This window comes from Leptopilina heterotoma, unplaced genomic scaffold (genome assembly GCF_015476425.1).
Source record: "Leptopilina heterotoma isolate Lh14 unplaced genomic scaffold, ASM1547642v1 Lhet_27, whole genome shotgun sequence".
Classification (NCBI taxonomy): domain Eukaryota; kingdom Metazoa; phylum Arthropoda; class Insecta; order Hymenoptera; family Figitidae; genus Leptopilina; species Leptopilina heterotoma.
The window spans coordinates 1,733,912-1,755,116 of NW_025110978.1; the positions used below are offsets into that span (position 1 = coordinate 1,733,912).

The following is a 21,205-nucleotide window of genomic DNA, read 5'->3' on the forward strand; positions in this document are numbered from 1 at the left end:
TTAGCACATTATTAAGATTTATTTTCGATCTTAAAATCAGTGTACGGACAGTCGGAAGCAATTATTATTTACGTTCACTTTCATTTGGTCATTTTATATTTTTATATAATATAAATTTTTATATAGTATTTAAAATTTTACGTGAACATAAATTAGAGAAAATGGAAAATTATCATTTTTGCACGCACACGCAAATATCACAAGAATCATAGGAACGATTTTTTTTCATGTTATTTTGTTAGTTATTAACATTAAGAGGTTATATAGATTAGTTTTTTTTTCTTCACAGTTAGCACAAACTGTAATATTTTAATTACAGTTATATATATGTAAATTTATTAGTAACCGACAAGAGTTATTTTTTTAACAGCCAAAAGCATGTACGACATTTTCATCATCAATGCACATCAAATTCGAAAAAAAACTGACACCGAGAAATTTTTTTTTTTTAATTCTAGAAGAAATCACAATTTACATATTATATATATTGTATACATATAAACAAAAAATTAAAATTCTTTGGCAAAATTTCAAAATATGTATAACTATGTATCATAAGAAATGCATTGGTGAATTTTCCATTTTCTCCAAAATAATATAATTTTTTGTCTTTTTAACGCGGAACATAGATATGTTTTGTACATTTCTTTTGTTTTCATCTTTCTTTAGGCTTAAATTTTTTTTTGTTTTCGAGCTTATTAATATTCTTTCGTATACTCATTAGTGAATGGGTCGCTATTCACGTAATATTGCGTGAATTTATCACACCTCGAACATTTGGAATATAAATAAATATATTTATATATCTTATAAATTTATATATATATAATATATTAATATATTTATATGAATATATACTATATACAGAATATTATAAGATTCTTTTGTGATGTGAATAAAGTTTCTTACTGAGGCATTAAAATCACTTTTTTTAACATCATGATTTCTTTTTGTACAAATTCACGAAATTTCTGTATTATTATTATTTTTAATAATAATACAGAATAAACTATCAACTATATGTACCTTCTTTTGATGTCTTTGGCTAAAAATCTAGAGCGTGACTTATAATTAAACGGTAACAATAATCATCTACTTGTCAGTTGCATCCAGTACAATTGATGTGCAAAAATTGTTTTTTTGTTTTTACAATCCTACCTCGTTTGAAGAATCATTTTTTAACGAGACTCCTTCCAAAAATGTTCTCTCTTCATTTTTGTCTCTCCTCATCGTCTTTACTCTCTGACTTGTCGTGAGCATTTCCATAACCTAATGCAACGTTCTGTAAAAATAAAAATACGTATAAATATTTTTGTTGTTTTTTTTCATTTGAAATAGTTTTTCCAAAATTTAATTTCTCCATTTGAAATGAAGAATAAAAATAAAATTTTAAACTTAAAAAATTAATTCAGATTTTGGATTGCATGACTTTATTTACAAAACAAAATTTCCAGAATTTTTTTTTTAATAGATTTTTGAAAAATATAAAATGTTCTTTTGATTTTTTTTTCATGTGTAAATGTAATATATGACAAATTGATTTATTGTAATTTCTATTTGCAAATTAAAAGAAAATCATTTCACATAAAAGTATCTTACTTCTTTTTCAAGTCTTTTGACATAAAAGAGACTTTCGTCCTAAAAAAAAGGAAAATTACCATTCATTAAAAAAAAGGATTAATTTTTTTTTGATAATCCATAAATTCAGAGCGTTCAAATGATCGAAAAATTTTGATATAAATATTTTTAAAACAATTGTCGAATGAAATTGGCAAGCAAAAACTTTGATTTTAAATTATTTATAAAAATTGCAAAGCTGAAACTCTGAAAATTTAATTATTTTTGAAATGTGTTCTTCTGGTAATGTGTTCGCAGTTTCTTCAATTCTTTCGAAAAATTTATTAAAACTTAAAAAAAAATAATTGAAAATTTTATTAAAATTGTATTATAATTGAAATTCAGTAAAAAATGTTACTATTCATAAATTATAGAGAATAATTTAAAAAAAAGTTCCTGGAGAATAAAAAATAATTAATAGAAAATAAATACAATTGCATATTTTTCAAAATCCAATTACTGTCAAAAATAAAAAACAACAAAAACTCTTTGTTTTAAAATTCCTGGTGATTCCAGAATTTTTAAGTATAAAAAAAATTCACGAATAATTAAATTTTATTAAATAATGTCAAAAATAAATATGTTAAAAGAACGTTGGACACGAGAAACCATAATTTACTCAACAATTCCAGAAATTTGTTATATTTTCAGTACTTTTGAATCATGTCTCATTTCAACTTTCGTTACCCATGCATGGTCCAACATGGACAGCGAGAATTGATGTTAATTAAATATATAAACGTTCCCTCACTTCACACACCTGTGAGAATCCTGATAGAAAAAAAAATTAAAAAAGCAAAACATATTTAACATAGGAAGAAACATGTACTCCTGAGTTCAAAACTTGAATATTTGCCTCAGTTAAATTGTGAAATATATTCTAAATAAACTTTCTTAAAAATATCCCCATTGAATTATTCATGTGGAAAAAATTATAGCATTTTTTTTAAGGGAGTAGACTTAAGAAATTTCAAATCACCGAAATTTATATTGTTTTATAATTGTTATTTTGTTTTCTTACATGAGGATATAAAATTATCCTATGTCATCAAAATTTGGAAAGAAAAATTTATTACTTAACAAATTTTGTTAGTAAACCCCAAAATTTTGGGAAAATTCAAATTTGAATTTTAATTTACAATTCAAATTTAGAAATTCAAATCAGTCGTATGGATATAAAAAAATTGTAACTTTTACAAAAATTAATATTTCTAAAAAAATAAAAAAAAATCTATTTTTCTAAAAATGACAGAAAAAATTGACGACTATCAACAAGGAAAATTCCGATGGTTTAAAAATTTCACTGTCCGTCTCCTTAACGATAGTTAATAATAATAGAATGTTATAATTAACTAATTGACGAACATTTTTTCAAAACTTGATAAATCCATATTTTCTTGTTTCGAGAAATTGAAACGTTCTATTTTTAAATAAACTTTATCATAATTAAATGATTTAAAGATTTAATCGACTTCTTCCACTTTTTTGAATTTTAGTTTGCCTAGAACCACTTTTTTTGCCTGTTAATAAATTAAATGTAGAACAAAACAAACAATGTTACTAATACTATTATTGAATAAAATGAATAAAATAAATAATGAAATAATAAAAGAAATCAAATAATTATGTTTGTGCGAAGAGAGTGTAAAAACAAATTACCTGGACAGCAATTTGTAGAGGAGTTGCTTCTCCTAGTGAGCAATCTGATCTTAAAACATCAGCAGGCAACAGTCTTGGGCATGGTTTCCCGGTGAAGAGCATGAAAAGTGTATGAATTGTTCTCCTTTGAGTGAGTTCAGTATGACGATGTTGATAACCCGATAAATGTCTCCTATGTCTAATCACCGATGGGAACCACCTTTCACATAGTACGCAGTACCTTCTGTGCTTAATTGTCGCCTATGAAATCAATGAAATAAAATTAAATTTCTCCTCAATGTGTCATTTTTTCATTTTCAGTGCAAAGAGAAAAAAGAAATAGCAAACATAAAAATAATGACTATAATAAATAATTTTAAAAATACATATTAATAATCATTGTATTCCGAATGTCTGTTAACAATTTGAATTTATTAGTTTTTGTTTTCCTTTTTGTTTAATCATTTTTAAAATAATTTTTTTTCTTTTTATAAATGTATTGAATTTTAAAATTAATGACAAATTTTATTTTAACGTTTTTTCAAAATTAAATAAAAACAAAAATTAGAGTGATAAATTCAAATTAAGATTGTAAACAAAATAATTGTTTTAAATTAAAAATCATAATTTCATTTGTAAATTTAATTAAACATTCTAAAACATAAAAATAGTCACTCATAAATTTATTATATATTTTTATTTTTTTATTCATAAAATTATCTAGTAGAAAAACTAATTTTTATTGATGAAAAATAAGACTAATGTTATTTATTTTAAAAGAAAAACTGCATTATATATATTTATTTCTAATGTCATATTTTATGTAAAATGAAAAAGATAAAAATTATTGTTACAAAAATATTGTAAAAAATCTTATAATTTTCAATTTAAAATAATTTAATTCTTACATAGAATTTTATTAAAATTTTTGAAAATAATAATTAAAATGTTACTTAGTTCAGAAGTGAATTTTAAAAATTTTTGAGTCTGAAATTTTCCAGAAATTCAAATTTAGAGAAAAAGTTTTGCGATACTCTTTTTGCAAGTATAAAATTCAGAAATTATTCCAGTTTCCATAATTTTGCGTTAAGCAGTGAATTTCTTTAATTTTAAAAAATAAAATTTTTGTTTTTTTTATATTTTTAAATAATAATTAAATTCTTACATAGAATTTTATTAAAATTTTCGATAATTATTTAATTCTTGCCTCGAAATTTATAAAAATGTTTCAAAACAATTGAATTTTGTCGAAAATTTAATTAAAATTGTATTAAGAAATAGGTAATTGAATTTCTACGTAAAATTTTATAAAATTTCTATTGAAAATAATTGAATTCCTTTAGAAAATCTCATTAAGAAAAAATTCAATTCTTTCAAAAAATGTATTAAAATTTTAAATAAACTCTGGACATCAAAAACCAGAATTTTTTTTTATCAATTCTAGAAATTGAATACTTTTTCCAGGACTTTTGATAAATTTCCCTAACTTTGTCCTGAATTCCCTGATTACCCTGACGAGTGGTGATCCTGTTACAAATATTTTTAAAAAATCATAAAAACAAGAAAAATGAAAAACAAAACTAAAAACAAAATTAAAAGAAAAGAAAAAGCAATTTATTTAAGTAAAAAATATTTCATACCTTTTCGTGAAAGACCCAATTTTGAACAGCATCAGCGAGAGTGCCACCCGGATCAATTTGTGGACTCTTCATTTTCCAATTATTGCGATCCTCCTTTTTCACATTGGCATTGAAAATTTTCGATTCATCCTCAATGATTTCGACGTCATCCTGAATTGTTATAACAGGCGGTGAACGTGACGTGTCACGAACTAGACTTGGATCCAAATTAACACCACCCTCTGGTTCTAAAATTGGCATCTCTTCTTTCGCCTTCACCTCGATCACATTCTCAATATTATTATCCTTAGACTTAGAGATCTTTGGAATTTTATATGACTTCATTTTATTTAAATCACAATCTTTATTATCTCTCGACACATCTCTCGAACGATTATCCCTCGAAGTGTCTCTCGACGATTCCTTAGACGATTCCCTCGATTTTTGACTTCTTGAACTCGATTTACTTCGACTTGAGCATTTTGAATTCGATTCCGAGCTCTTGGAATGTTTCACTCTACTGTTACTCGACTCACGAGTAGTAGTAGTCTGAAGACTAGATCGTTTCTGATCCCTCAACGATATTGTATTATGATGATCGTAATTGTAAGGATCGTTATTTTTACACCTCTCCCTCGAACTACTTTCCTTCGTTCGTTTTCGACTTTTTGAATTATTTCTCGAATCTAAATATTCTGAACTAACTCTCGTTGACGCTGACGATGAATAATCAATCGAAGGCAAATCAGTTCCTTGTTTCTTTTCAGCGAGTGTTTTTGGTCGGGATTTAGTAGTATTATTATCAGTTCGACAATTCGGTAAATATTTCTTCAATATTTCCTTCGCTGCCATTACTTCCTGTACGAGTGACATTGAATCGGTGAATTTCGATCCACAAGGTTTCGTATTTTCACTCACTGTTAAAAAATCATTTAATATTGGAATTTCATCCTTAATATCACAGGAATCGTCTCGAGATTTTTCCTCCTCTACCAAGAGGTTCTCCTCCTCGGGTAATTGCGGTTTTTGAAAACGTTGAGAATCCTCCATATCAACGCTGTCGAGGGATTCGAAAAATTCCTTAGAATCAGACATTGGTACATCGTAAGTGTCAACACTGCTGTCAACAATTTCGAGTTCAAATTCAAATTGCGTTGGTATGGCGTCCTCGAAATAGAGATGCTCATGTTCTCCATTCGCCATCAACTGGGAATGTACATTATCCTCGATTTTTATACCATTTTGAATATCGTTGACACTCGAAAGATCAAATTTACTCTCATCGAGTTTATTCTCAACTTCCTCAGGATTTAACAGCGGACATTTAGTCTCAATCTCTTGATTCAATTTCACTTCTGCAGTCTCAATATTATTAACATTATATAAATCGTCAAAATTGTAATCGAACTTTTCCGATTGTAAAATTTCCTTATTCTCTGAATTCATGTTTTCGTCGAACTTCTTCCAATTATCATAGGTGTTTTGGTAATTTTTGATATTCTCGGTAAACATATTTTTAAAGTACAATGCACGATTATTGAGATAATTTGTATCTTGTATTGTTGATTCACGAGCTGATTTACTAGCTTTAAAATTGTATAAAGTTGGTTCGGATTGAAAATAACGTATCTCCATATCTGATTTTCGTCTTCTTTTTATTTTACCAGATAGTATTTGGGAATTAGTTTCTGTACGTGATAATTCCTTTTGTTTTTTAAGACTACGGATAAATTGTTCCCATCTTATTTTACTTGTATTCGATTTACCACGCACCGATGCTTTACCTCCATTTTTTGCGATTGCCAATTTTAGGGCAATATTCACGTGTTTCAATTCCTTCGCCATACAATCCAATATCCACGAACGTTGAAGTACAACTTGTGGCTGAAGACTTAAATCATGAGCGGAAGTATTTTTCTTATCGTTACTGACCTCACATTTGAACTCAGCTGTTGGCGATGCACGTTTAATAATGACTTTCGGAATTTTCTCCGATATATTTTGATATTCCGATGATGATAAGGAATTTTCAGTGATTGGGTCAATGCGTCGGTCCTGTTTTATCTCGTCCCTTGATGATCTCTTGATCTTTTTATTTTCCGTTGTCGTCGTCGTTGTGGTCGTCGTCGTCGTTGCTGTTATTGTTGATGATGATGATGATGATGATGTAATATCAGAATTATGCCTTTTTCTCGTCATTGAATTTATTTTTAGATCTTTTTTGATTTTTAATTTCGGAATTTTTGGTTTTGTTTCATTATCATCGACTGGTGGGGGATTGTCAATATTTTCTGTATCTTCGATTGTCCTTGATTGATTTAATTCGGAATTATTAATTATTGATGAATTTTCATTCGTATTGTCTGTTATTGTATGTAAATTTTTCAGTTTCTTTATTTTCACCTTTGGTACTAATTTCTGAAGATCTTGTGTATTACGAATATCTAAATTTTTAATAACAACTTTTGGCAATTTATCCTCTAACTTTATTTTCATTTTTGGAATTCGATTTTCTTCGTTGTTTGAAAATATATAGGAATCATTTTTATTAATGTCGTCGAGTCTTATCTTTACTTTGATAACATTTGACTCCTCTTGTGACAATGGAAACTCTTCCGGGATCTCCTCAATTGTGGGCGTTGTTGGTCTTGATTTTGCATTGCGAATTATCATCTTTGGTATTTTTCTATGAAACGAAGGTTCAATATTGCTTTCTGTTGATTTTGATTTTGAAAGAATATTTCGATTCATTTCTATTTTGCGAATTACTAATTTTGGTACCATTTTTTCAACGACTGAATTTTTCGATTGATTTTCACGTTTTTTGGATTCCTCTTCGTCTTCTTCTTCTTCTTCTTCTTCTTCTTTTTCTCGTTGCTCACCTTCTAAAGTAACATCGGGCATTTTATTGAATTCATTGCTATCGGAACTTTTCGAAGAATTCAGAATATCAGAATCGTTTAATTCCCGTTGTACTTCGAGAATTGGTGGATCCACTTCAAAATAGGAGTCATCGTCGATGTAAATTGAATTCGTATCGTGTTTTTCGCCACTCTTTTCGGTTATTAATGGTGAATCGTTAATCTGAAAATCTGACTGATTTTCAATTTTATTTTCGTTCAGTGAGCAGTTTTCAATTCTTTCATTCTCGGCGAGGTCTTGTGCACTTTTTGAATTATTGAAATTGGAATTAGAATAAGAATTTGAATTCGAATTCATTTCAAGCAGTGGCGAAAGTCCTCGTGTTTCAAAATATTCCCTCTCACAAGTTTTCAAATCCGATTCGTAATTGTGATTATTCTCTTGAATATCAGTGAAATTTACTTGATTTTCAAAATATTCGCCTGATTTTTCATATTCTTGATTGTTGCCCTCAACTTCTTCAATATATTCCTCAATTTCACAATTTTTCTCCATTTCCGGAATATTTTCTCGTACTTTCTCAATATTTTCCTGAATTTCCGAATTATTTTGATAATTTTGAATGTTTTCCAAATTAATTTCCCGATTCACAAAATTAATTCCCCGACATTTCAAATTATTTTCTTGATTTTCCAAATTACTCTCTTGCATTTCCCGATGTTTTTGGATCTCTAAATTATTCTCCTGGTTCTCGTGATTATTCTTTTGGCATTCTTGATTAATTTCTTGTAATTCTTGAACTTTTTGAATTTTTTGAACTTCTTGAAATTCTTGAATGTCTTGAATGTCTTGAATTTCTTGAATTTCTTGAATTTCTTGTCTTTCTGGAACTTCTTGACTTTCTCGATTTTTCTGACCACTTTCGTTTCTTTCTCGACATTCGTAATTTTTCAAAATTTCTTGATTTCTTTGATTACTTTCCTTTATTGCTTGATATTCGTCATTTTGTAGAATTTCCTGATTTCTCTGATCACTTTCCTTTATTTCTTGACATTCGTAATTTTGCCGAATTTCTTGATTCCTCTGATTACTTTCCTTTATTCCACGATATTCGTAATTTTCCCGAATTTCTTGATTTTCACAATTTTCCCGACTCTCTTCATTTTCACGACTGAAATTCCGTTTTCCTCGATTATTAGTCTCCCCACGTTCAGAATTTTGTTGAAATTTATTTTTCGATTCTCCAACTCCCTCCAAGTAATTGTCATCTGTAAATTTATTCTTCTCACTTACAGTAAAATTTTCACTCTCGTGTCGTTCAATTATTTCCGTAAGAATTTCCACCTCTCGTTCAAAATCTGAAAGTTTGTTTGCACTGAAATTAGTCGGTTCTCCATAACTCTGGGAATTGAAAATCTTCAAATAGTCTTCATTCACTGGATTAGATGAACAATTATTGTGATTTGTTTCAGAGCAGTGTGATGATTCCTTATTCGAAATAGCTTCCTTCACTGGAACAGAAGGAGTGGAAGAAAAATCGATTTCCTGAATTTCGTCATCATTGTTAGTATTCTCGAGTTTTAATTCTGATTCTTCGCTGGATTGTTTCACTAGATCGCTTGGTATTTCTTGAGAAATTGAGGGGTTTTCGTTTCCTATTTCTTGATCACTAGATTCGGATTTTAAATCTCCTTCTTCTGTTGTTTTGAGACTGTTTTCCGAATTCACTTCTACTTTATTTTCGGTTTCAATTACTTGAGTTTCGTCGAATTTTTCAACTGTTCCTGTACAAGGGAATGTTTCTAATTTGGGTTCGACGATAAATATATCATCGTCTTCTTCGTCGTCGTCTTCGATTTCGATAATTTCGATAGTGTCGTTTTTCGCCGAGGATGCTTCTGGGACTAAGTCGTTTTTCTTTTCCTCGCTATCAATATTTAAGATTGAAATTTCTTTCTCGATTGTCTGCTCTTTGTGGGTGGAAATAATGTCTCTCTCCAATGATGATTCCTTAATTTTTTCCGTCTCTGCTTTTTCCCTTTCTGTACATTCTTTCTCGGTGGTAATGATGTCTGTTGGTCGAATTTCGTCATTTTCGTTTTGTTTATTTACATTTGACAAATTTTCACACTGGGCGATATTACTTTCAGTTCCGACATTATCTCCCTCACTTTTATCTTCAATTTTATCTTGAACTTTTTCTCCAATTTTGTCTCCCATTTTATCTCCAATTTTATCTCTAATTTTATCTCCAATTTTATCTCTAATTTTATCTCCAATTTTATCTTGAATTTCGTTTTCATTCAATTCAATATTTTCAACGTTTTCAAAATCATCTATTTCCATATCGTCTTTATTGTTTTCCGTTCCGATATTTTCTCTAGAATTTTTATCTTCACAATAGTTTTCTTGATCCGGAATGAAAGCATTTGGAGTGACTTCTTCTTTTTCTTGATACTCCGGATTAATTGAAGTAAAAATTGGAAATTCGTGAATACTTTTTCTTCTTTTTTCCGGAATTGTTTTTGATAATTGTAAACTAACGTCGGATATTGATTTTCGTCTGGTAAATAAATTGTGGAATGGATTGGGACTAGTGTTCATTAGGTTTAATTCTTTTTTTATTTCTTTCGCATATTTCAATCGAATTTCTTCTTCGGAGATCGTTTTTGCCTCTGAAGATCTAATACCAAAATCAATACTGCAATCAACTTCGGATGTTGGTAAAGAATTTTCCACTGGGTTCAAAAGTTCCTGAGTGCTTTTTTCATGATTTGCGGAATTATTTTTTGCTGCACTTTCGGATTCTGTTGACGAATCCTTATCGTGAACTGCAACTGGGACGACTTGATTGTCCTCCACTTCTCCCTGAACTGGACTCTGTATCTCCGGATAAACTTGACCACTGACCCTTTCGATTTGATTCTCTTCTTCTGCTGTTGATGATGTTCCGTCCGAAACTGACCTCTCCTGACTCGACTGTTCCTTCAGGGAATTTCTACTAATTTCCCGTTCGATCTGCAGATGAATATCTTCGAAATCAGTATTTGAATTTACCTTCGAATCATTACCTTCATTGCCGGATGAACCCTCATTTAGAGCACTGTAATTCTTTATTGTCTTGATTAACATTGGTTCACTGCTGACACTCGCTTTTCTGTTTCGATGAGAAAGATAGCGCTGATAACTCTTCTCCAATTCTTGTGTAGCAAACCGTTTGGCCAACGATTTTTTCGGTGGTTTCAAATTAGCCTGTTTACTGCCGTGTTTTTCACTCGACTTTGAAGATCCAGCTCGTTTTTCCTGTGATGAACTATAATTCGATAATTGAGCCTGACATTCCTTTTCACGTGCCTCCATTAATAGTGTTCGGTACGTAAATCTCGGATTTGGACTGTAAGTTATTTTACCGTCCTTCGTCGTGTATATTGGCACTGCATTTAAATTCTCCACGTCCTCCAGAGAATTGAACAATGGATTCAAATAACCCTTTGGACCCAAATCATTTTCCGCATCTAATAAATTACTATTATGATTGTCAGCAGAACTTTGAAAACTATTATCAAAACTATTTGAATCACAATTACTGTTTTTAATAACAAAATGTTTTGCATCTTCGCTTTTATCACTCAAATCGTCGTCAATTTGCGAATTTCGAAAACCCGAAGAATCAGATGTGCATGCCAACATTTCGATTTTATCATCATCAATATTATCACTTCTATTATCAAAATTAGCAAAAGTTTTATGTTTTCGTGAATTTTTCTTTTTAACATCCTCCAATGATTTTGATTTACTTATCGATTTCAGTCGGTTCGAAAGACACTCGATTGTCGAACTACTCGAACTCATAAGGCACTCATTATTCTCGTGTGCTTTCGTTGATTTCTCATGATTACAAAGATAGTCTTTATCGATTTTGTAGAAATTCATCGATTTACATGTCTCACACGAATAGGCGTGTTGGGATATTTTTTGATGATGCCCCTTACCGAAATATTCAATAACACTCTCCTTTCTCTCTTGTCCTTGTATTTTCAACTTATCGCCAATTTCCTTGAAATCCTTTGAATCGTCCGGTGATTTTTGTTGACATTTCGTTTCAACTTTGGGAAGATTCTCACCTTTTCCCTGACAAACTGTAGAGCCGCATGAAGAAGGTTCTTCTTGATTTCCATTATAATCCGGTTCGTTGCACTTCTGTTGGGTTTGCTTTTCGCTTTTTGTATCGCTACGCGAGACGTTTATTTCTATTTTAATGGCCTCAAATGGTTTACTCGAATCGCAACTGTTTCTGAATTTAATTTCCAAATCGGAACTCTTACCATCGGTTGGCACTTTCTTTTCGTCGTGGGAATTTTTCGAATTTACCTCTACGTTTGTTTGCTTCACTGTCTCCACTTCTGTAAGTTTCTGCACTTTTGATTCGTCTTGGAAATGATCGATGCTTCGTTTTCTCTTTAGATTCTTAAATTCGTTGAGAAGTCGACTCTCGTCATCAATTAGAATACTCTCGGAAGATTTTGAACGACTGAGAAAAGAATTTGTTTCTAGGGATTTTGAACGTGAACGGTGTGGGTATTTCAATTTTTCCGCAAAATCCTCAAGTTCCTGTCGTTCAAAACTGTCGGACATTTTTCTTAATGCGGGATAATTTTTATTTTGCGTGTTCTGCCGCCATGTGGAGTTGAATATTTCCTCTGAGATAATGTTTATTCCTTTTGGATTTCGTTTTATGTTGATGGGTTCGTGCATTAGATTTTGAATAAAATGCTGTCTGTCCTTGATGTTTTTGAGGATTTTCGTCACTGATGCGGAGACTTGAGCAATGTCGGTATTCTTCTGTAGTTTGTTGTCCTGTTCGTTGTTGTGCTTGTCGTTTGTCATTCCTTCGGAGGTGAGATCAATACCTTTCGGTATATTGTAACCAACGTCTAGCCACATGTCGTCGACTTTGTCGATTTTCTCCTGATCGAGCAGAGTGGATTTTTCTCCTTTTTCTAAATTTTGACTTTTTGTCTCACTTTCTTCGCCTTGAATCAGAGAATTCCAGCACCATTTGTCTTGATCCTCGGTTGAAAAAACGTCCATGTTTGAGGGAAATTCGTTTGTGTCTTTAGTGATATTTTCGGGGGAAGATGTTTTTGGGACAACTTGCTCTTTGGATTTTTCGGTTTTGGTATTTTTTCGATCTTTATCGTCTGGTATTTGATTCTTGGACTGGAAATCAAAGTCAAGAGTTGTTTTTGGGGAAATGTTTTCGCCTTTGAGATGCTCGTAGGGATCGATTTTGACGGGCGATTGAGTGAAACTGATCATTGGACTGTTTTGAATTAATTCGATGGGGTTTGTACTGGTCATTAGATCAACACCTGGATCGGAACATTCTTCACTGTCGGAATGTGTCGGAGTGTTTAGGGTCGTTGATACTGGAGTGCATTCGGAGGTGGTTAAATCCGGTAGACTTATATCATCCGATGTTTGGTTCTCTTCGTTCGTGAAACTGTTTTGTTTTTTCAAATTTGATGTTTCTGGTTCGGAATTATTTTTCGCTAGGGGAGGTAAAATAGAGAGGTCTTCGGGATTTATTTGTAATTTAGATTCGGGATTTAGTTTCTTGTAATTTAGGTTCGTGGGGGTTTCTTTCGTTTCATTGGTATCGGAATCTTTGGTCTCGGTTAATGAAGGTAAACTTGCACCGGGACCTTCAATTTCCGCCTTCGCCGTGTAGATGAATTCCTCCTCTGGATTCTCGACAATATGGATTGTTGGCACCCCGTCGATACCCTCGCCCACGCATTTTATATTCAGTTTATTAGCATAAATTATTCCCTGATTTAAATCGTTGGAGCAATTTTGAAGGAGATTGGTGGCGTCAATTTGCTCCTTGGGGAAATATTCCTTTAGTGTTGATTCGTTGTCAGTTTTCGTTGTTTGCTCCACTGGATTTTCCGCTGGGGTGTGAGTGACTAAACCTACATTACCATATTCAACGACGACAATCGGTGTCGAATTGCTGAGAACAACATCCGGGAGATTGCCATTACCACCCTCTTCTTCCTCGACTTCGACCCAATTGGCGAGAAATTGTCTAACGTCTAAATCGGGTTTGCTGCTTAGATTCTTTGAATTTTTATCCTCATCGTCGTTATTGTTATCTTTTCGTGAATTTAGTGTTTCGAATCTTTCTTCTTCACGTTGAGCGACTTGACAGTGGGGATTTTCTATTGTTTTCTGATTTAGAAATTGTACATCACGGGGAATGGTTTCTGGATTTTGAACTGTTGTGTGTTCGGTGCGCGGCGGTAAATTTTGTAATTGTTGTAAATTCTCCGGAGGTTGATGCTCCTTGTCGGGGTTTAATGAATTCGGTGGGGCGTTCGTTGGATTGTGTGGTGTGGGAAAATTACCGGGTAGATAATTGGAATTTATTAGAACGCCATTCTGATCGAATTGCAAATTAATCGGGGGTACGCTACTGTTTGTTGATGTTAATGAATTTTGAAATGCACTCTGATAATCGACGGTCTGTTGTAACCTCAATAATTCGCGATACCTAAGGATACATTCTTGATATTTCGGATGAGATTGATAGCCGGGGATTCTTGATAATTCCCGGAGATGATTTTCCATTGAGAACCTCTGCATGGCGTACTTTTGTTGATACATTTGATATTTGGGATAGGCGCTATGCATTGGAACGGGATTTTGAATTTTGTTTGAATCCTTCTCGTGATTCTCCCATTGATAGTCGCGGGAGAATTGGGGATTTAGATAGGGATTTTGAACGGATGATATATTTGAGCTGATACTGGGTACACAGAGACCTTTTTGTAATAAAGCACCGCTTTGATATTGCCCCTGTTTGGGGGAATACTTCTCCTGCATGGAAACATTGTGTTCGGAATATTTGAGAATGCCGGAATTTTGAGAGTTTATAGCACCCTGTCGGGGATAGTCTTTCATGGGATAGGGATATTTTTGGTAGTCGCTTGGTACTTGGTAGTTTTGAATCGGATAATTCGGTAAGACGGCGGGAGGTTGATAATTCCTGGGAACAGGAGGAGGAGGCGGCGGCGGTGGTGGTTCCTTACAATATTTGTAGTCGGTAAAATTTCTTCTTTGGTCAACGTGATAAGAATTGGGCGGAATTAAATCCTTGCTGGGGTAACTTTCTTTCCTGTAGGCCATGTCATTTCTATATCGTCTAGGTTCATTTGCGTATCCAGACGCGCGAAGATTTTCTCTATAGGGATTATTGGATTGATAATTGGGGAATTTCTCCCAGGATTGATAATTTACATTGGGATCCGAGACGCAGCAAGGACCCTTACAGGCGGGCATATAGGGTCCTTGTCTACTCGAAGGCACAGTATTTGCGGGCGGAATACGCGTTCCTGCGCTTCCCACATTACTAGCTACATTCATATTTGGTCCCACGACACGAGGCACGGGTCCATTTAATGAGATCTGATTTCTATGCGCCATTTCTTCGCTGAGACTGGCCACCGATCCATTTCTCAGGTCGACATTGCTCGAGTCGTCGAGCATGGAATTCATCGATGACGAAGCTCCATAATGACCTACACAACTTGACATGTGAACCAATGAGGTCAAGGGTGGCTCGACCAAACTATTCGGCCCACTCGGAGTATTATTTGGCGGCTGATAATTTCTTTGACTATAATTAATAACATCATTCTGTGACTTACTTAGACAATCAGAGCTGAGATTGAGACCATTCATTGACGAGGGACTGATGTTAGGGACATAGAGATGAGAAGAACTAATGTTCTGCCCAGATTTTGCAGCGTCCGATCCTCCAGACTGTAAGGCATTGTATTGCTGCCAGTCTGGTATGTTCCTGCTGTAGCTCATTGTACATTATTCGGTCGAGCGATTTCTGAATTCATTATCGTCCCTTAATTCCTTGAGGGATCTGCAGCAAGAGGCAGGGTATTTACCTGCAAAAAAATCATTTAATGCATAATTGCACATACAAATAATCTACTACTTATTAAATAAAACAAAATCTATACTTTCTATAATTTTTCTCTTCAAAATAAATATTTCTGTTTCCCCACAAGCGATAATTTGAAAAGAAAATATCTCTTTTTAAAAAAATTACTATATTTAAAATTGGAATGTGTTTACACAATTATAAAATCAATAATTTAATAGAAAAAAAAATTCTCTCTATGAATTATTTAAAAATAAAATTCAGTCACTTTGTTAAAATCGTGCAAGTTGAAAAAAATTTTATAGGCAAGATAATTTTTTTGCCAAAACAACTTTATAAAAAATATTCGATCATATATTTAGAAAACAGAAAATAAAAAAAAGAAGTACATTTTAATATAAACTTTTAACAGAAATAAAATTACATAGTGAAATATCAATAAATTATGTAAATTTTTGCTAATAAAACCGATAAAAATATTTAAATAGAGTTCATTTCTAACAAGCCTTAATTAGTTGTATTTATTTATTTTTAACTAAAAATTAGATAAAAATAGTAAAAATATTTTCTTAAATATCAAAATAAAAATTTTTAATATTAAAATAAAAATTATTTAAGTTAAAAAAATTTTTTTTTACTAAAGATAATAAATTGACGAAAATAATTGATTTTATATTTATGAAGTAAAAGGTGTCTATCATAGTGAACAGAATTGATACATGTGTAAATAACAAAAAAATAACTTAATGGTATCAAAAAGTAAACACCGAAATTGCTACTTATAACTTCATATTATGATTCAGGTTTTGAAGACCTTGTACATATGTATAGGTATAGACAATCTACTGATATGCAATTACAAGGACTTTTTATTTCCGAGGGGAGAAAAAATAGTGTCAAATTTTACGCTGAAAAAAATGTCCAAAAAATTGCAACAATTATTATTTATCACTAAAAATAGAATTTTCTAAAAACTTAAATATAACAACAACAAAAAAATAGTTGCACCAAACAAAAAAAAAATTACAAAATAAATTACAAAAATGGAAAATTTAATTCGTGAGTCTCAAAAATATTTTTATTTAAATAAAATTATTAATTTTTCTCTCGTAGATTTGAAAAAAAAAAATTCCTTTTATTTTTCGTTAATAATTTTTTTTTTTTTAAGTACTATCAGTTTGAATAATTTTTGTTCCAATTTATTGATATATCACGAAATGAAAATATTTATGAGAAAAAAAATGCTTTTATTAGATAATTCCTTTTTTACAAGCAATAAATCTTAGGAAAAGAATTTTCAGTAAATTACATGAAATTATGAAAATTTACATTCAGTGTTTTCATTGTTTAAAAAATATTTTCATTTCCCTTTATTTCTTTTAGTTTTATTTACAGTGGCATTAATTTTTTTTTTACTAATAAACATTTGTAAATAAACATTGTTAAAAAAATATTTTTGTCTAAATTCCACAAAATAATTTCGAAAGACAGAAAAAAATTATTATTACTTTAACTTATTAAAAAATTTTATTAACTTTATAAAATATTTTCCTCAAGATTCGAATGTTCAAATAAAATATTTTTTATTTTGTTAGAAAATATTTTTTTTGTTGATTTAGAAAATTAATACCTTTCTGTAGATTGAATTTAACAAAGCTAATTATTCGAGTAATTATTAAAAAAAATTGAATTATTAATTATTATAATTTTCTTTCTCTTCTTAAATTAATTTATTTTTCTAATTTCTTGAATTAATTTTATTTTTAATTTCATTCTACCAATTTTTGAAAATTAATATTTCAATAGAAAAAAAAATGTTAATTTATGACCTTTGAAAACTTTTGGGAAAATAAAAAATAAAACAAAATCTAATCGACAAAATTGTTTCCAAACTCTCCGTATTGTGTTTAAGGATAAAAAAAAAATCGTAAATTCCTATTAAGTCGCAATAAAGTCTATCGGTAGAGCGTATCAAATAATAAATCTTAGAATTACTTCCGATCAAGAAAAAGGTTTTCTACCAGCAAGGTAACAAATGTGCAAAGTTTACAATTATTTTTGTAAGGTTATTGTGAATACACTGAATCAAATAATTCTACTTACTTAACCATGATTGTGAATCATGATAAATGATATATTATTAATGTATTATATATTTCCTATTTGGCAAAAAAACAGAAAAAATACAACAAAAATTTACAAAAACATTACAAATCTTTCTTTTGATAAAAAAAAAAAAGTTGAACACGTGCAAAGATAAAATTTAAGTATAAAAATAAAATCCTAATAAATAAAAATAAAAAATTTACTACTTGAACTTGGAAAAAAATCAATTTTACTATTTTAAACATTTATTCGAAAATGCTTTTAAAGAAAAAATTATTTTTTTAAAACATTTTTGTAAAATAACTTAAATATTTGAGTAAAATTAATTTTTACATTTTATTTTTCAATTAATAAAAAATATAAATTATAAAATTTATTTAAAAAACATTATAATAAAATTAAAAGCAATTTGACAAAATTATTTAAATTAAAGAAAAAAAAAGACAAATGCATTTATTTAATTAATTTGTGATCAATTTGTAAGTTATTAGGTTCTGAAACATTATTACGACGAAACATTTCAATGTGCATTTCAAATGATGTCATTAAAGTAATGAATAAATGCTGTAGTAAAAAGAAATAATTATATTCAAAGTTAATGTAAAAGGTAGAGTAAAATAAATTGTTAATTATCTATTATTTAATAACTACTAAAGCAATAAACAATATTTCAATAAAAAAAAATGTCTCTCTACAATAAACGAAAGTAAAAAAAAAAGGCAAATAATTACAAGAAACTTAATTATACGAACATAATAGCCATTTAATGAAATTAAATGAACAGCTTAATTATTTGAAAACGAGCAATTTACATACAGAACGTATATTATAGTGATAAAAATCTTTTATTTTCTTAAATATTCTTATTATTTAAGACACACAACATTTGAATTCAATTAACACATGTGTTTTCGATATTTATTACAAATTATCATTCAATAAAAAAAATTCACCTCTGAATATTTCAGGGCATTCAACTTTATTTAAACAATTTACATGAAAATCATTAAAATGCATTATAAATGCTTTATAACTGTCAGAATTATTAACAATCTGAGGTAAATGCAAATTATACTTTGTCTTATCTCTATTCAAGAAAATTTTATCATCTCAGTCTTGTCAAGTAAGATTATTTCTGATACTACTCACGTATAACATTTTCTTTCTTTTTCTACCATTATTAAATTCACAATTTCACAACTCTCTCTCTCTCTCAATAGAAAAAATTAGTGCTCAAAAAGTTTAATTAAATATTAGAAAATAAATAAAATAATAATAATAAAAAAAAATGTTTATTAAAAAATCTTGAAAAAATTTGTTCTTTCTTTTTTATGAAAAGAAAAAATTTTAAAAAGTCTGAAAATAATCAATTTATACGCAGCGTTATTTTTAGTGAAAGATAAAAAAGTAAAATACTACAATTAAATTTTTGTGTTCACACTTCTGACCTACTAAATTCAGAAGTTCGACTTATCAAAAATAAACATTAATAGTAATGGACAGCTTTTATCGAGTGTCATCATATAAGAAATGTTGTGCTCATTTACGTGACAAATTCATTTTAATTAAAAAGAAAAGAAAAAAAAATAATTTCAAATTCTTTTTAAATATTAAAAACACTGATAATTTTTTATATTTAAATCATCCTTTTAACGTTCCAATTTTTTTTAGTATTATACGCATTAGGATGAATCACAAAATTGTTAAAAATAATCATTTTCACTTTTTTTTGAGGAATATTTAATTTATTAAAATTTTGTTCACTGATCTTGAAAAAATTATTTTTTTTTGTCATTAAAAAGTCTTATTTCCCTGAATAAACTTTTAAAGTAGCAAGTTTACATATGGCACATTTCAAATGCAAATTCTAAGATATTAAAATTTACATTCTCGCTCGATTGAATAAAAATTCCACAGATCGTTGATTGTAGTTGTCAACTAAAAATTATTTCATTATTGTGCTTCTATCGAAAATGAAAATAATTTTTCTCTTTTCACATATAAACGGCTTCATTAAAAAAAAACAACAACAACAAAAGGGTAAATTAAGTTAGGATAAAAATTTTATTTTTGTGAAAAAGATAATAAAAAATTCAAAAAAATTTAGTCGATTAAAAAAATGTGTCGAATATTTGTGTGTGAATATTTTATATGTAAGAATATTTTTTAAATTTTTTTATACAGAAATAAACTAAAATATTTCACATTTTTTAAAATTCAAAACATAAATATTGATGTCCGTAACTATTCTACTTCAAGTGATATATGGAATTCATGATTGTTGACATTGTTATTTGAACAATTACCCAACAAAAAAAGCACACACACACACATACACACAAATACACTTTCTTTCTAAAAATAAATCAAATTAATTTCATTCCATATCAAAAATATTAATTAAATCAACTAGATTGTTAATAAACGTTTAACAAATTGTGTAATAGAGAGAAAATTATATATTAAAGAATGAACATAGCAAAACTCTTGTTTATCGTCCATCTCCATATGACAACAACGGAATCTCACAAATTGGATCTCCGATAAATGTGTTAAATGAAAGTAACTCGCAAAACCCATGTAAAAATCACATGTAAGCGTGTATAATGATGTTAAATACTGATGGAAATAATAAATGCAAACAAGTTTTTACCCTTTTTCAATGTCAAACATGCGATAAAGTACAGCGTGACTGGTAGCAGTTGTTTTGTCAGGCGGATAGCGATATTATTAAAAACAATTAAAATGATTACGCTTTATCGTCCAGACAAATCACAATTTGCACGCAAACTGAATTATTGATTAACATTAAAATTCATAAAACCATAAAGATTTGAGATTTATTTGATTATTTTAATGTGATGTGCCTATGACATATTTTTCACTAGAAAATAAATGGTGTAACGGGTCACAGCTAACAATATACAATTTTCCAATAAAATCCAAATGTTCATATTTGAGTGCAATGATAAAACAAGTGTTTCCTCTTATAAGCCGATGTTTAGTGCATTTTTATGAAATAAAGAAAATAAATATAAACTTATTGACAGCTTACCTGCGTATTATAATTACTCCATAACATGAACGCCATATTCACAGACAATTACCACTGCCATATTGCATATTAAATTTTTTGACGACACGAGTACACAGAACATGGATTCGAACTGTTGAAAAGAAATGTCACTGCCATTTTCCGCTCTGGTTTTTTTTTCTTTTTTTTTTATTAATACTATATACTACAGAAACTATAGAAATCCATGGAATTCACACAGAAGTAGAAAATTTGTTATCTACCAATCAGAAATATATGTTGAATACAAATAGCCATTCATGTGACTGGATATTATTCCGACAGCCAATAGGATTAGTTCATTCTTTTTTTTTGCAATTGTCACGTGAT

General features: G+C 29.7%; 1 protein-coding gene across 2 annotated transcripts; it reads right to left on the reverse strand.

Annotated features, from left to right (window-relative positions):
• On the reverse strand, positions 1-21,084 carry LOC122503765 (uncharacterized protein PF11_0213-like). 2 transcript variants are annotated; one of them, XM_043614439.1, is made up of 5 exons: positions 20,858-21,084; positions 4,896-15,700; positions 3,277-3,516; positions 1,600-1,638; positions 1-1,282 (listed from the first exon to the last, which is right to left on the reverse strand). In XM_043614439.1, exons 2-5 carry the CDS (start codon positions 15,612-15,614, stop codon positions 1,211-1,213), a joined length of 11,070 nt encoding a protein of 3,689 aa, XP_043470374.1. In that variant the 5' UTR covers positions 15,615-15,700; positions 20,858-21,084; the 3' UTR covers positions 1-1,210. The 2 variants fall into 2 exon arrangements, with proteins under 2 accessions (XP_043470374.1, XP_043470375.1); XM_043614440.1 differs by lacking the exon at positions 1,600-1,638.
• Positions 21,085-21,205: the final 121 nt, after the last annotated feature.